This window comes from Dermacentor andersoni, chromosome 4, assembly GCF_023375885.2.
Source record: "Dermacentor andersoni chromosome 4, qqDerAnde1_hic_scaffold, whole genome shotgun sequence".
NCBI lineage: Eukaryota > Metazoa > Arthropoda > Arachnida > Ixodida > Ixodidae > Dermacentor > Dermacentor andersoni.
Genome location: NC_092817.1, coordinates 224,636,601 through 224,653,749, shown reverse-complemented (window position 1 = coordinate 224,653,749; position 17,149 = coordinate 224,636,601). Strand labels below are relative to the sequence as shown.

General features: G+C 46.9%; 1 protein-coding gene across 11 annotated transcripts in view; it reads right to left on the bottom strand.

The window, feature by feature from the left end:
• The window catches only part of LOC126538440 (DENN domain-containing protein 2D-like), a 423,989-nt gene that overhangs the window by 391,486 nt on the left and 15,354 nt on the right, over positions 1-17,149 (bottom strand). For all 11 annotated transcript variants that reach the window (XR_008613950.2, XR_008613951.2, XM_050185285.3 and 8 more), the window contains exon 2: positions 3,024-3,095. Coding sequence is in view for 9 of the 11 variants with exons in the window: in XM_050185285.3 (XP_050041242.1) it covers positions 3,024-3,095 (72 nt within the window). In the remaining 2 variants the exon portion in view is untranslated. The remainder of the gene's footprint in view (positions 1-3,023; positions 3,096-17,149) is intronic.

Here is a 17,149-nt window from a genome sequence, read left to right as displayed (position 1 = left end):
GCACCACGTCGGGCTATATATGCGCCTGAACCGAGCGATTTTTTTTCTCCAACTTTCATTAATTCAAATTTTGTATACTAATTCGGATTTTTGTAGCATCCCTGCGGGATTCAAATTAACGAGCTTTTACTGTGGATGTTTCTTGTACATAGTGACCACGGTAAACAAAGAGTGTGCATATACAGCCAAGGGGCGGACCACGCTGCTAAACACGTACTCGGCCGGTCGAAATAGCCTCAAGCATAGTGCCAGCCATCAGTGCCACGGCAGGCAAATCAGGTCAGGGAGAGGGTGACGAGAGGGCTTGAAGGGCCAGCTGCAGCCTTTCTGATGGGTACCTAAAAGATAGAGGCGTTGGTGTCAACGTAGTTGTCGAGGACGCTGGGCAAAGTTCCCTGAACCCATTTCTGCTTCGCCTCCACGTCAAGCAAAGCTCCCTCACCAGTGACCGCTTTGTAAACAATGCCGTGCCTCACGTTGAAGCTCTATACCCAGCTGCCACCTGGCTAGGAGTCCACACTGTTCATGAGTAGGGCAAACTGCTTCGCCTTAGTGGCCAGGACTGGCCTAGTAATGGGCAAGTTCAGGGCACGATCACTGAGAAACTACTCGTAGGGAACCTGTTCCACCTCCTTATAGGCCCGTTTTCAAACGAGTTTGCACCCACTGTCTAACGAGCAGTTTTCTTTGTTGAACTTCTCTGCCAAGCAATTGATTGTCGACACTGTTGGTTGCGACAGTCCATACTTCTTCACCAAGTCACACACTTTTTTACCCTCTTTGCAGTCCTTCACAATACTGGCCTTCATTTCCGAATCTATAGCAGTGCACTTTCTTTTCACAGCCAACGAAGTGCATTGGCGATGATCAGCGGGCAAATCAGCCATCTTCCATTTTGGCGTCAAGTCCAACGAAGCAGAGAAACCACGTGGCCAGGAGTGATTTCGACACAACCAATAAACACTAGCACAAGTGACTTAGTCCGTTGGCAGAATTGCGCAGATTGAGGGGCAAGCGAGCAATCTGCGAGCAGTGCAGTTGATGCGGTCCATTCGTGTTTCGGAGGATGGTGCGGCATGGAGCTATGGGCACAGCCAATTCATGTTCAGAAGGGTGGAAGGGTGATGGAATAGAGGTACGCGAGGCTGGTGATGCGAAGAAGCCCGGAGAACAAGTTCTATTGTATGAGTGTGTAGCGGCTATTGGAGCGGCAGGGAGAGTGCAGCAGCTCGACTTTCTTTTTTTTCTTTTCAAGGATTTCGCATTCCATTACCTTTTGGCACGGATACCCAGCAGCCAGACTGGATTCTTATAACTAATAATGCAGCGCGGGGGCATCGTAGTAAGCGGGTTATTTCACCACATAAAACATACAAAAAACACAAAAGTTGACGGAGCAGCAGCTTCTCATTGTTATGACCCATATATTGCTAAAACCAGTATTATTGTAAGTACTGTACCTGTACTGTACTAGCAACAAATTGCAAGTAAGCACAACATTTGGTTTACTATTCTTATTCCACATTTTATCACAGCTGTAGTGACCCTGCAAGCACAGCTTTCAGCTGATTCCTAAAGCCCGCCAAATTCTGTGCGTTCCCAGTTTGCGGTGGACTCTCTTGCACCCTTTTCTGTTGTTTCCCTTGCATGGCTTTCACATCTCCTGTAATACGGCTTGCCCACATGGCTAAGCACCGCCTGTGGTCGATGCAGTTGCAAATAGTGCTAGAGATAGTGCAAGAGAGCAAGGGATGGTTACTCGGGCACACAAGAGAGTAGCCTCTCTCTTTGGTTTGGGGTTGGCGAGCTGCGTGGACATTTGACACGTGCACCGACCTGCTTCGCAGGACTGTCCCGAGAAAGGCTTCGGAGCGCGGTACCGTTTCCATGACTGCATAAGGAAACGATTAGGCATTGCTGCCCAGCGTGGCGGCGAACACATTCACTTGCTGTCTTGTCGCAGTGAGTCTAACTTCTTCGATTTGTCAGCGCCCATCGGCATGTTCTATCAGTCGTGATTTGGCTAGCTGGCATTGGTGCAAAAAAGGTGCAATAAGTATCCTTGTTGTTGAATTCCAATGGTAGATCGCGAGCGCTCGGCCGGATCATGAACGGAGCACGTCGCTCGGATTGAGATCATTCTCATCTGCTCACGCCATATCTGCGAAGGGAATGCGTGCGCTCCCGCGGGGGCACTTAGTACAGGAAAATCAAGTGAGAGGGCGCTAGTATAGAGAGAGGAACAAGCGCTTGGAAGCGCAACCCACCACCCCATTTCACTGTCCGTGTCAGAAGAATCATCACTCGACTTGGAAATTGTACTGTCTGAGTCGGAGCTGTCTAGGAGCGCGAACAAAATCACACGGCGCGAAGCGGCGTCCACGTTTCCCACATCGTCCATAGCTGCCCGCGACCGGAACAGGCGACCGTGACAGGAAGCAGAGGCAGGTGAAGGAAATACGTCACGAGGACTTCCGGTCAAATCTGCCGATTTCGGCGGAGCAAATATTTTTGCTCCACGGAGCAATCCGGGATCAGCGGCTGGTCCCAATCTGCCATTGGAACACACAGCTCACGCTCCCATTCTGCCATTGGAATAGGATTGCTCCATACAGGGCAGAAAAACTTGATCTGGATCTGCCATTGGAATTCAACATGTGATTATTTGCACTTGTGTAGGCATTCCTTTGTCCCAAGAGCACGTTTTAGATCCCAGAAGTTTTATTGTACCTCGATAGAGAGTTTTAAATGTCATATGCCTGTCAAAAAGCATGGGCATAGTATCGTTAATCACAGTGCAAACAAGAAACAGGTAAGCACATGGAACAAGCAAGGAGTGAAAGAAAATCTCCGCTTGTAAAAAAGGCAATTAGAAATGAAGGCAAGCCTAAATTTTAATTGAGACTATGACAGACAACCAAAGTTCTAGTAAGTCTAGATGAACCTGCAAAACAACTTTCTTCCAGAACCACCTGGTTCCGCCACACAGCTCTGTACAAAGCACCCAAGGTTCAACATCTCACCTGTGATGTGACACCCCGTCGAGTTCCTGGTGAAAGTGCTCCAGCTTCAATGATACCGGATATTGGAGAGCTCTGCAAGAGACACAGCCACTTTCAACATGCAGCAAAGTATTTTCCAGCACAAGAAGACTACTGTGCAATGCAGTCAAAGGAGGAGTCTTCAAGTGCTCTGTGCAGAGAAGCTAGCTTCCAAAGTTCGATTTCAACAACACCACCTTAACAATGCTAGGTAGGCACGAGTAAACACTGTGGGCAGCACAAATGATGATTGACAAATGTATGCAGACTTGTCGCAGACTTTTCTTGTGCTAGCATGAAGAAATAACTTGAGCAAGGCTGAACAGGTGAAGTCCACAGGATTAACTGGTATTTATCTGAAAACACATGGCAGAAAAAAAAAACAATGAAAAAACAGTCATAGACATGGAGCACATGACTTCACTTGCAGCTTAGAAAATCCCCTCCTTGCCTTGCAAAGTGATAAAAGAAGCTCTGACACACTCGCCTGCGACCCCCAATAACATGGCATACGCTTCCGAAATTTCCCTATTTGTTTTTGTCCCCAATCTTGCCAGAATTCAAATGTTAACAAAAATGGGTTTGCATCTGCACCTTGCACAGTGTACCGAGAGGTCCCCCAGGGGATGGAACTTTGTCAATTAGCCCAATTTCAAGTATTGCTGTATTGTATTGAACACTATGTCTCCAAACATCTGACACAACAAATTTGAAAGTACACAACCAACACAATGGGCTACCTGTATCACACAATGGAAAGAATCACTGCCAAAAGGACGAAGGGTGTGCCTGTGTGACTCTGTTTTAAAAGGTCACAGAATGGGTGCCAAGTGAACAGAAGCACAGTCACAGCTTATATGACATTGCACAGCTCAATCTGGACTTGATCACTCAATCTGGACTCAATCTGATGCAGCCGTCGTCTGAACATTGAAATTTATGGCCTCCCGGAGACTGATGACAAAGATTTCATGAAGAAGGTTAATGAGAGGTACAAAAACGGAGCTTAAGCTACTGTGCTCGAATGACATAACAGCCATACACAGGCTTCCTCCTAAGCCAGGTAAAACACCCAGCGCAATTGTTCACTTTGCAAAATCAGACATTCGCTATGCTTGGCTGGAAAAAAGGAAGGCGTTATCAGATGCTAATACCAACATGTTTATCTGCGAAAATATGACTTGGTACTCTAGTATTCTTCTGGCAATTGCAAAAGACTGGGTGAAGGAATCCAGCTACGCATTCATTTCGCACGTGAATGGAAAAGTACTTGTGAGAAAAAAAGCCGGCGCACCAGCAGTTGTTGTCCGTGCCAAGGATGACCTTGCAAATATGAAATGATAGCATAGTCCTCTGCTATACTTCCAAGAAAGCGCCACTCCGTCCATGTCAAATTTCGCTCATCATACTGTGCAGCTGGAGGATGAGCAAGAACTTTCTTTTATTTCATTTGAATGCCAAAGCTTGCGTAACAAATTTGATGAAGTTACTTTACTTTTATCAAACCTAAATTGTTTTTTACTGTCTGGCCTGCCCAGAGCCAGGGATTCTTAGCACCCTCCGCTGCGTCACAGGTCTGACTGCCACCGTGGTCAGTTGCTTCGCAGCTGCTGAGGACTGAGGGCCGGGGTTCGATTGTTGTATTCATATGGGAGGTTGTGGCCAAGTACTGCACCAGGGTGGCCAATCCTGCTCTGGTGAGTGAGTGCGTTACCGGTTCGGGTCACCGGGATCAGGCCACACTCCAGGCCTGTTTATGCAATTTTATCAACACGCACTTTTTTTTTTAATCCGGTGGAAAATTGCGCAGCACCGGGATTCGAACCCCGGTCCTCTTGCATGCGAGGCGGATGTTCGACCTTTACGCCACCGGTGCACCCAGACAGGCCGCCATTGGAATCTGAACCTGGCAACGTTTAACGTTAGAACGTTATCTAGTGAGGCGAGTCTAGCAGTGCTATTGGAGGAAATAGAGGGCAGTAAATGGAACATAATAGGGCTCAGTGAAATTAGGAGCACAAAAGAAGCATATACAGTGCTAAAAAGCAGGCATGTCCTGTGCTACCGGGGCTTAGCGGAGAGACGAGAACTAGGAGTCGGATTCCTGATTAATAAGAATATAGCTGCTAACATACAGGAATTCTACAGCATCAACGAGAGGGTGGCAGGTGTTGTTGTGAAACTAATGGTATCTTCGACTGGTCGCCTCCATCCCCCGAAGCAGAGTTGGGCAGATCCGGCGTTCCCCGAGCTCAGAGGTAGAGGACAAGCACGCAAGCCAAACGTGCTACTCGCTCTCGGAGGAGGAAATGGCAGATGTGAAACCACGTGACTACTGCCAACGTCCAATGCCTATCAAAAGCTCCCGGCCCTGCTGAGAAAACCGGCGGATGCACCTGCGTTCGCCGCATTCCAAACACGTGCGTCAATTGACACCGCCAGGGCCGAAAGGGTTAAAGAGATACCTGAATACTGTGCGCGGTATCTCGCTATCATCTTTCAAAAATCTGTCAAATCGCAAACTGTTCCCAGTGTCTGGAAAGTTGCTCAAGTTGTACCGATACACAAACCTGGCATTAGGCAAACAATTTCTAATTATAGACCAATTTCATTATTATCTACTTGTTGTAAACTACTAGAACACATAATTCATAAGCATATTATACAGTACCTCAACGATAACAACATTCTTTCACATCATCAGCATGGTTTTAGACCGGGTTTTTCAACGGTCACGCAACTAATTGAATTCACTCACGACGTTGCTACTGCACTTAACAATCGTGGCCAGATTGACGCCATATTTGTTGACTACTCCAAAGCATTTGACAAGGTATGTCATGCTAAGTTGCTTATGAAGCTTGACTCTTTATTCAGAGGCATATACGGCAATCACTTGCTTGGCTGGATAAGAGACTAGTTGCATCTGCGGTCCCAGTTTGTCTCATTTAATCAGGCGCACTCATCTTCAGTTGGTATTTCTTCCAGCGTACCACGGGGCTCCGTATTGGGACCACTTTTATTCATTATTTACCTTAACGATGTCGAGAGTGTTGTTACTAACACTGCTGTTAAGCTCCGTTTGTATGCAGACGACTGTGTCTTGTACTCTAACATCGTCAGCGTCAATGCCCAGGAGATGCTGAATAACACGTTCAATGCCTTTTGCAACTGGAGCAAGACCTGACAAATGGAAATCAACTTCGATAAAACGGTATCAATGACCTTTTCGAACAAAAAGGAACCCCTGAAATTTGCCTACAGCAATGATGAGAAGGTTCTGATTTCCGTCACCGAGTTCAAATATCTTGGTGTAATTTTTTCTTCCAACTTAAAATGGCACAAACACGTCGACTTCATTTGTTTCAGGGCTCTAAAACGACTTGGATATTTAAAAAGAACACTAAAACCAGCAACCAAGGAATGCAAACTAGCAGCTTACAGATCCCTCATGAGGCCCACTCTAGAATATGCATCTGTTGTCTGGTCACCCCACTACGTATCTGATGTATCAAAGCTTGAGGCTGTGCAGAAGAAAGCTATTAGATTTATTTATAATCGATACGATCGCAATTTCTCCCCTTCTCTGCATGCTGGCCTGCTATCTCTTGAGCCATTGGCACATAGGCGCATGTGTGAAAGGATTATAATGTTGCACAAAATTGTACGTGCTTCTGTCATTGTCGACGTACCTGTGACATTTGTTGGCTCCTCGGAACGTATAACGCGAAGAGCCAATCCCTTGAATATTGTTCCCTTTCGAGCTCACTTAGATAGCTTAAGATTTTCTTTCTTGCCATTTACCATTGAATTGTGGAACACGCTACATACTAATCTCCGAGAATTGCCACTTGAGCGTTTTGTAGACGAAGTTCGTTTACATGTGACATGTTGATTGTATGTTATCTTGATGTACTTACCCACTCCTGCTATGTCTCAATTTTGAGACAGCAGTATTTGTAAATAATAAAAATAAATAAAAAAAATAAGAAGCCAGTCAATGAGTTAGCAGTACGAGGGAAAATAGAAGAATTCCAGATCAACCTACAGAACAGGTATTCGGCTTTAACTCGGGAAGAGGACCTTAGTGTTGAAGCAATGAACAACAATCTTACGGGCATCATTAAGGAGTGTGCAATAGAAGTCGGTGGTAACTCCGTTAGACAGGATACCAGTAAGCTATCGCAGGAGATGAAAGATCTGATCAAGAAACGCCAATGTATGAAAGCCTCTAACCCTACAGCTAGAATAGAACTAGCAGGAAGTATAATATGGATAGAATTGAACATGCTCTCAGGAATGGAGGAAGCCTAAAAGCAGTGAAGAACAAACTAGGAATTGGCAAGAATCAGATGTATGCGTTAAGAGACAAATCCAGCAATATCCTTACTAATATCGATGAGATAGTTCACGTGGCTGAAGAGTTCTATAGAGATTTATACAGTACCAGTGGCACCCACAACAATAATGGAAGAGAGAATAGTCTAGAGGAATTCGAAATCCCACAAGTAACGCCGGAAGAAGTAAAGAAAGCCTTGGGAGCTATGCAAAGGGAAAGGCAGCTGGGGAGGGTCATGTAACAGCAGATTTGTTGAAGGATGGGGGGCAGATTGTTCAAGAAAAACTGGCCACCCTGTATACGCAATGCCTCATGACCTCGAGCGTAGTGGAACCTTGGAAGAACGCCAACATAATCCTAATCCATAAGAAAGACAACGCCAAGGACTTGAAAAATTATAGACCAATCAGCTTACTGTCCGTTGCCTACAAAATATTTACTAAGGTAATCGCAAATAGAATCAGGAACACCTTAGACTTCTGTCAAGCAAAGGACCAGGCAGGATTCCGTAAAGGCTACTCAACAATAGACCATATTCACACTATCAATCAGGTGATAGAGAAATGTGCGATATATAACCAACTCTTATATATAGCTTTCATTGATTACAAGAAAGCGTTTGATTCTGTCGAAACCTCAGCAGTCATGGAGGCATTACGGAATCAGGGTGTAGATGAGCCGTATGTAAAAATACTGAAAGATATCTATAGTGGCTCCACAGCCACCATAGTCCTCCATAAAGAAAGCAACAAAATCCCAATAAAGAAAAGCGTCAGGAAGGGAGATTCGATCTCTCCAATGCTATTCACAGTGTGTTTACAGGAGGTATTCAGAGACTTGGATTGGGAAGAACTGGAGATAAGAGAATGTAGAATACCTTAGTAACTTGCGATTCACTGATGATATTGCCTTGCTTAGTAACTCAGAGGACCAACTGCAATGCATGCTCACTGACCTGGAGAGGCAAAGCAGGAGAGTGGGTCTAAAAATTAATCTGCAGAAAACTAAAGTAATGTTTAACAGTCGCGAAAGAGAACAGCAATTTACAATAGGTAGCGAGGCACTGGAAGTAGTAAGGGAATACATCTACTTAGGGCAGGTAGTGACCGCGGATCCGGATCATGAGATTGAAATAATCAGAAGAATAAGAATGGGCTGGGGTGCGTTTGGCAGGCATTCTCAGATCATGAACAGCAGATTGCCATTATCCTTCAAGAGAAAAGTGTATAACAGCTGTGTCTTACCTGAACTCACGTACGAGGCAGAAACCTGGAGGCTTGCGAAAAGGGTTCTACTTAAGTTGAGGACGACACAACGAGCTATGGAAAGAAGAATGATAGGTGTAACGTTAAGGGATAAGAAAAGAGCAAATGGGGTGAAGGAACAAACTCGAGTTAATGACATCTTAGTTGAAATCAAGAAAAAGAAATGGGCATGGGCAGGACATGTAATGAGGAGGGAAGATAGATGGTCATTAAGGGTTACGGACTGGATTCCAAGGGACGGGAAGCGTAGCAGGGGGAGGCAGAAGGTTAGATTTGCGGTTGAGGTTAAGAAGTTTGCAGGGACGACATGGCCAATATAGTACATGACTGGGGTGGTTGGAGAAGTATGAGAGAGGCCCTGCAGTGGGCGTAACCAGGTTGATGATGATGATTACTGTGTCAGCCTGTCGTTCATTGAAGCGTGGAGGTGGCGTTGCTCTATATATCTGTTCAGATCTGCAGTGCCAAATTCCACCAAATTATAATATCCTAAAGGAAAATTTTGAGTGTGTTATCATTCACCATTACAACATAGTTCTTGCTCTCGTGTACTGACTGCCAACTGGGTGTTTAAGACAATTTATGTAGTTTGCAGAAGGGGTATTTCAGCGTAGCAATGAAATCAACTGTGAATGTGCTTCTTCCAACGGCTTCAATATGCTTCTCAAAATAATACTACATTCTTGCATTTCAAATAACTTTTCGAATCATATGGTTGTTCTAATGTAATGAGCTCACCCGTGTCACCTCAAATACTGAAACGATATTAGACCCGTGTATTATAAGCTTTTGCCCTGATGAAAGGAAGTCAGGTGTCATTACTTGTGATCTTACCAATCATTTAACAATTTACTGTCTGATAGCATTGAAACAAAAGCATATGCTATGTGAGAAAAAGAAATCCTGGTTAGAGACTACTTGGGAAAAAAGAATGTTAAGGTTTAAAGGGAAGCTGAAACGGTTTTCAATTTCCAGAATTGCTGGGATTGGGAAGCACAGACCTAAAAATTTACGGTTCCGAAATTTTTTCCGAAATATAAGCGGCGGAAATCGCTTCCTAAATCACCCGCGCGGACACGCCCCCATCTCTTCCCGGTGCGCCGGGTGAGGTTGTTGCCAGAGGAGAGAACCGGCGAGAGCGGCGTCATGGGCGGAGACCGAGCCAACCGAGCTGCGGACCGGCGGGCTGACATGTGCTGGCATGCCTCTTTCCGTCCTGCGCTTTACTGAACGACGCTATGAGAGATCTGCCGCCGCTGCCGCCGCTCACGTTTGTTTTGCGATTTTCGTAAACTGTTCTTTCCTTCTGTGCTGCGTTGCCTACAGCCAAGGGCGCCCAACATGCCCTCGTTCTGTGCAGCATTCGGCTGCGCGAACACAGGCGGGTGAGACGATGTGGTGTTTCACAAATTCCCGAAGGAAAAGAAGCTTGCAACGCAGTGTGTACGTGCGGTGAGGAGAGATAAGTTCGTGCCGACGAAATCAATTGTGCTGTGCTCGGACCATTTCCGCGACAGTGACTATCATCGGAGCTTGACAACGATGCGGGCAATCGGTATTCCAATTAAATCGGCGTGACTGAAGCCCGGCGTTGTTCCGTCTATATTCTCCCACAAGACAAAACACCTCGCCACCTCCACGAGCGGCCTTCGCCAAGAGGAGAAAGCGTGAGGTAAGGGTTTTAATGTGCACACGGGCAATTTTTTACCAGGTGATCACCTTAGTGTCGAACAAACGGTCTACGACGAAGCGAGGTGGAGGCACAGCCGGGAATATGCACCTACGTGCAAAGTGCTTGCCGTTTTCATCCTGTTTTGCCTCTCCGCTTTGTCACGGAACACTGTACTATAGCTGTTTGTTCGGCGCTGTTCTGATACGGTGAAATAACTGGCCGGGGGTACGCTTGTGCATTCAGTGATATTTGTTATTCGTCCTACCTCGCGGTGCCCGCAGATTTAGCTGTTCAGCATTCGTGTTCAAATCGCACGACATGAGGCGTTAAGGTAATATTTTCATGCTCGCGTTAGAGTAGTTGAACTCGGCGTGTAAAAACTTCGTTCCGTAGATTTTGCACTCACAGCTTGCTACCAGCAGCGAAATGCCGCAAAAGCGAGCGTCGGCACAGCCGCGCCCGTGGCAAGGCGAACGGGCTCAAATAACGAAGTAACGTTGTGAGGTATTGAAGTTATCAGCGTTCGACGTGGTCTAGCCCAATACAGGCATCGCTGCTTGGCAAAAAAAAAAAAAATTTTCTTGGCCTTGTTCCTAGGAAACTAGCTATGCATCACGCATGGGAAAATTATTATTTGAAAGTAATTATATTACATTACTCATTACTGTCTTATTATGCTCATTGATTTGAATTACATTACCAATTACCGCCTTAAAAAAGTAATGGTATTACTTTACGATTGCTTCCAAAAAGTTTTCATGCATACAAGAAGCAAAAAGCAAAGTATAAAGGGACGCCAACCTTTCTTTAAGGTAACATACACTTTCATGCCCTCCCCCCATGTTTCTCAACGACACCTCACCACATTACCAACGTTCTGACGCCGTACACAGCTTACTGGTGCATATTTAGCGCAATTACAAAATTACTTTAGCCATGAAATTACAAACAAAATATTTCACATTACTATCACTCGACAACTATTCCATCACATAAATTACTGAAAAATTATTTCAATTATTGTGAGTAATCCAACTGCTGTCATGTATACTGATATGCTGAAATCCATGACATCCATGCTTTGCACTCTTTCAGATACTAGCAGAGCTCCTTGAGAAGCGAGCCCCTGATGAACCTGTTCCACTACCATCACCAATCGAAGATTTTGAAGCAGCCAGTGTGACACAGGCATACAATAAAGAGTTTGAAGCTAAGATTTCCAGCGCGCGAGAAGGTGCACACATCGCTCTCGCTGTTGGCACACTCAACATCGTCGTCGCAGCCGTTGCCGCCATCGTTTTCCGTATCGGCTGTCGGTTCAAGAACGTTCCATCTTACAACTCAGCTATGAAGCCAGAACAGCAAAACCGCGTGCTACCAGAGAGAAAGGAATGGTGCTCCGCTCTGAAACGGAGACATGCGGCGGCGCTGACCGACGACTACCGCCAACGACGTCACAGCGGCCCCGACCAATCACGGGCAACAGCGGCGTTCGCGCGATGCCCTGAGGCGCTGGTGCGCGTTTTCTTGGAAAAACAGCCGCTTGCGTTTGTTTCCGCCCTTTTTGAACCAGATATTCGTGTTCAGGGGACTCAAAACTGTGGAATGCCGCAGAGAACTCATTTTTTTTCGAAAAGTGTTGCAGCTTCCCTTTAAAGAACTCATGGTACAACATAAATGGGATATTGTCATAAAAGAAAATGATCTTTACGTTGCATATAATGTCTTCCTGAAGTGTTTTACTTCTGCCTACAATGCCTCCTTTCTACTAAAAGCTCTTAAAGAACACAAAAAAACAAGAAAACCTTGGATTATCGCATGAATATTACAGCAGAATTAAACACAGGCAGAACGTTTCCAGAAGTCTTTAGGCACAAGAAGTGAAGGTGATCTTCAAATATTTAAGAAAGTGAGGAATAAATTAAGTGCCAATATTAAAAAAGCAAAAGAAGAGTTTCACATGAAAAATTTTTTATGAAATTGTGGGAAATTCTTGTCTTGTATGGCAAGCGATCTGGGAGGCAAGACAAATTCGCCAAAACGTGTTTTGCATGAAAGTGAGTCAATGAGTGACATCGAGGTCACAAACGTGTTTGACGAACACTTTATTGATGTGGGTGTTTCCGCAGATGACCGCGCTAAAATACCCTGAGAACATTTTGTGAAAACACATTGTCAAAATACTATATTCATGTCTCCCTTTGATCAATATGAGATAACCAATGTCATATTGGGCTTAAGAAACGATTGTGCTGCTGGAGCTGAGAATAAGGAAGCATCCCCCTTATGCATATTTTCAAATTTATACGTAAACCGCTATGTTCCCAGAGGTAATGAAGCTAGCCTGTGTGGCCGTAATACATAAAGGTCGTTCTGTTAAAGACAAGAACAATTACAAATCAATCTTAGTGCTTCCTATCCTTGCGAAGAAAGCAGAAAACATAATACATAAGAGACTTTCTGGATTTCTGATGATAGACAATATAACAGTAAGCGAACCATTTGGATTCAGAAAGTCTGAAAGTGCACTTCTCGAAATAAAAGAGCACATTTCAGACAATATTGAAAGGAATATAGTTACACTGGGAATATTTCTGGACTTCAGAAAGAATTTCGACTGTATCAATCATGATGTGCTTTTAAGGAAATTGCCATCCTATGGAATACACGGCAAACCTCGGTCTTTGATAAAAAGCTACTTCGAGAGCTCAATTTACATGCATAAATAGCGTAAACTCCAACAGACTATCTGTAAAATTTGGTGTACCACAAGGATTACTTGGACCAACATTATTTTTATTATACATGAATGATATTGGAAATATTGTTACGGTGAAGGAAGAAGTTGAATTGGACTAGAGGAAGACGAAGTCTGGCAGTTGCCTGAACGCCATATACACCAGTTGTAAATATACATTATTTTACACTCGTGGGCCTGCTTTCTTCCTGCAACATTTTGGTGAAGGTGCTGGGTACAATCACAGAACTTCGCAGCGGACGTCATCTACCTGCCGCCACAATGGCAAATCAACCGACACATGCGACAACGCCTCAGCAGCCCGTGCCAACGGTCATCCTCACTCATCCACGGGACCTGGGGACATTTTGTGGCACAGACAACGCCAACGTCGAGGACTGGCTTAGGATGTACGAGCGAGTGTGCGACAACAACAGGTGGGATCCAACAATGATGCTAGTAAACGTGATATTTTATCTAAGAGGAACTGCGAAGCAATGGTACGACACACATGAAGCTGACCTAAGGAGCTCGGAAGTCTGCAAAGAAAAAATGCGAGACCTGTTTGGCCTGGCAGCAAAAAAAGAACTCGCATATCGCGCTCAGACGTCCACAGAATCCTATGTCGTGTACATACAGGATGTGCTGGCCCTCTGTTGCAAGGCTGATAACAACATGACCGAGGCAGACAAGATTCGTCACATACTGAAAGGTATTGCAGACGATGCCTTCAATCTCCTGGTGTGTAAGAATTGTGCCACTACGGATGCAATTATAAAGGAGTGCCAGCGCTTCGAACAACCGAAGGGCCGCCGTGTCGCTCAAACTTTCGACCGATTGCCCAATACCGCCACGACATCTTGTGTGACCTGCCGCGGTTCGTTCAGCCTACAGGACCAGAAGATATCACGCGCATCGTTCGCCTTGAGCTTGAGGCCATGGCTCCGGCTCCAGTTCGTTCAGACTGTTGGGAAATCGTGACCGCAATCTCCCTTATACAAGCGGTCGTTCGGGAGGAAATAGCAAGTTTGGGCATTCCATCTCTCTGCTCGGTCCGCCATACAAACACCTCTCAGATTTCTCCAGCCGCTCACTCCCAAACGCAAAGCTTTCCGCCACTCTGTCGCAACCCAGCTGACTGGCGCACAGCGGATGATAAACCCATCTGTTTTAATTGTTCCGCTATTGGACACATTGCCCGTCATTGCCACAATCACTGGTCGTCGCCTCCTCGGTGGTCGTATCCAAGTCACCACCGCCAAGTACCAGACAATCGTACTTTCTTGCCCTATACGGCGACTAGGAACATCAATGCCGACAGTGCTCCACCAAGATCCAGCCGCTCCCCGTCTCCGCAAGGTCGTAGGTCCCGTTCGCCTCTCGTTCACCGCTCTTCGCCCCCTTCTGCAACCGGTCGCTTCGCTTCAGGAAACTAGGCGGTGCAGCTCCCGGAGGTGAAGCTGCAACTTCGACACGGCCCACAAATCCTCTGTTGACCCTGCCTACGTGTGGAAACCTACTGGACATTGAAGTTGACCATTGGGGGACATTATACCATTGTTCTATTTATCGTCCTTGAACACTGTCCGCACGACCAAATTCTCGGCCTTGACTTCCTATCGAAACACTCTGCCCAAATTGACTGCTCCACAGGTGTTGTACAGTTGGATCTGCTGCTTTCTGCCGACGCAACAACTTGTGCTTCACACCACTTATGTTCAGTTGAGTTTGCAAGGCTGTCTCCACAGGCGACTACAAATGTCCTCCTGATACCCTGTCCTCCCTTACCTGATGGCGAGTATGTCGTGTCGCCGCTTATTGACGTGGTTTTGTCGCGCAATATTTCCCTACCGAGCACCTTAATCCGGATCCGCGAAAACTGCGCTCGCGTGCCCATCCTCAATTTCGGATTTTCGTCGCATGTGCTGCCACACGGTATCGCCATAGCGCATATAACTCCTTTGGAAGAATTTGAGATTTCTTCTTTGACCTCTGAATCCTTCGTCAGTACCAATGGACCTTTGTCACCCACTCCTTCATACTCGACGCCTGCGGACGATGTTTCTAGGATGATCGCCCTTGACCTTCCTTCCGAGCAAACAACAGCTCTTCATCACCTCCTGTCATCTTATCGGGACATTTTTGATTTGGACGACCGTCCACTTGGCCAGACATCTGTTGTCACGCATTGCATCAACACCGGTGACGCCAGCCCCATTCATAGGCAGCCATATCATGTCTCCGCAACAGAAAGGGCCATCATACAGAAAGAGGTAGACAGACATCAAGAGATTGGACCCCAAGACATCTGAGGACGCCCCGGATGCTCATGCGCAGTCCGGTTTTTTGACATTCAGCGAATGTCACTCCATCGGCCCTGCAGCTGAGTTGTACACTGGGACTAGGCCTAGTGCCTCCGGTGACGCGCTGGCGGCGGTAGATTCGCCGGTGCCGCTCGTCACGACGGCGTTACCAGCCGCACAATTGACACCTGAGCCTGGATCCCAGCTCCTGGTTCCTGCTCCAAGTCCTTCGGCTACAGACCACCCATTGCCTTCCCACAATGCACATCAGACCGTGAGTGATCTGCCCTCAGGGCGGAGCCCGGCGATGGCTTCCCAGACACCGATCGGGAATGGGACTCCAGTTGTTGTGCATGATGAAACGAGTACTCCTATGGACTTGTCTTCTGCGCTACCATCTGTGCCGTCGGCCCCCCGTGGTTCTCAGAAGCGTCCTTCGGAGCAATCTGCACCAGATTCGTGTTCGGCCAACAGCGGCTCCCAAGGCAAGCGTTCCTGTCTAACGACTGACCACCCAGTTGTGTCGACACCGGGCTCAGTTTGCTATAAAGCAACCATTAAAGCTCTGGCCCCCACAAGCCTCACGGAGATTCCGAACAGGATTATTCAGGCGAACCTAGACGCTTGTCTTGGCACCACAGGCTTCCGCGGCTTCACGGCCCGGAAGAAGTCAAATACCATCGCTGTGTGGCTCCCGACATTGGCTGCTGTCGAGCGTTTGCAAACGCTTCAACGTCTCTCAATAACGAGCGAGGTCACCGTGCCGGTCCAGGTGTACCTGGTAGAGGGCTCGGATCTACAGCGCTGTGTCGTTTACAACGTTGACGTTGGCGAGGACCAGACTGCTCCCCAGCGTGAGCTCTATTGTCCTACTCACCGTGTCATTCAAGCGCGTTACATGGGAAAGGGGCGCTCTTGCATCGTCACCTTGCAGGGTCCACCAACTCCCCCAGCCCGCCTGTACTACTATGGCTGCATTCTACGACCTCGGCCATATAAACCCAGTGTCGTCTATTATTACAAATGTTTCCAACCGGGCCACATGCGCCGATCCTGTCCATTTACAGCGCCAGATGAAGCAGTATTAGCTGGCGCAGTGTCTTATCGATGTGGACTCTGCAAGACCGACGACCACGAGATCACTTCTCCAACTTGTCGCACAAAGCAAAAGGCCACTCAGAAGGTTCGTCGCGGGATTCCTAAGCAATGGCCTCAGCATGCTGCAACACAACCAGTGCTGACATCTAACAGGTTTGCGGCGCTCCAGTGGGATGACGACGACTGGCCAGAGCTTTCCGAGCCCGACCCGCCTGCACCCCATTGCCAACAGACTTACAGCGACAAAGTTCGCAAAGACCGCCGTCGCCCGCTGGTTATAAGAAAGCAGAGCGGGCCGGAACATCCGCGTGATGATATGGCAGCAGTTGACAATCAAATTGCCCGCCTTTTAGCAGAGGTATCCAAGCTCCGACAACACCGTGAACTACTTGCGCGTCGGCGACGTGCAGTGGAATCTCGCACCACTACAAGTATCGATTCCGCTGCATCATCGTCTCTGTCACGCCCCGCTGTATCGGTCGCAGAGTCTACCAGATCTTCAGCTCCGTTGCCGGATAACTCTACAACATCCCTTTTGCGGTTCATGGTCAGCCAGTTATCCAACCTGACATCTGTGATTTTGCAACGTCTGGACTCGTAATCAAAATGGCGGGCACAGGTGTTTGTGGCGTGCTTCAATGGAACTGTAGAGGGCTCTCCACGAAAGTGGGGGAGCTTAAATCCCGTCTACGTA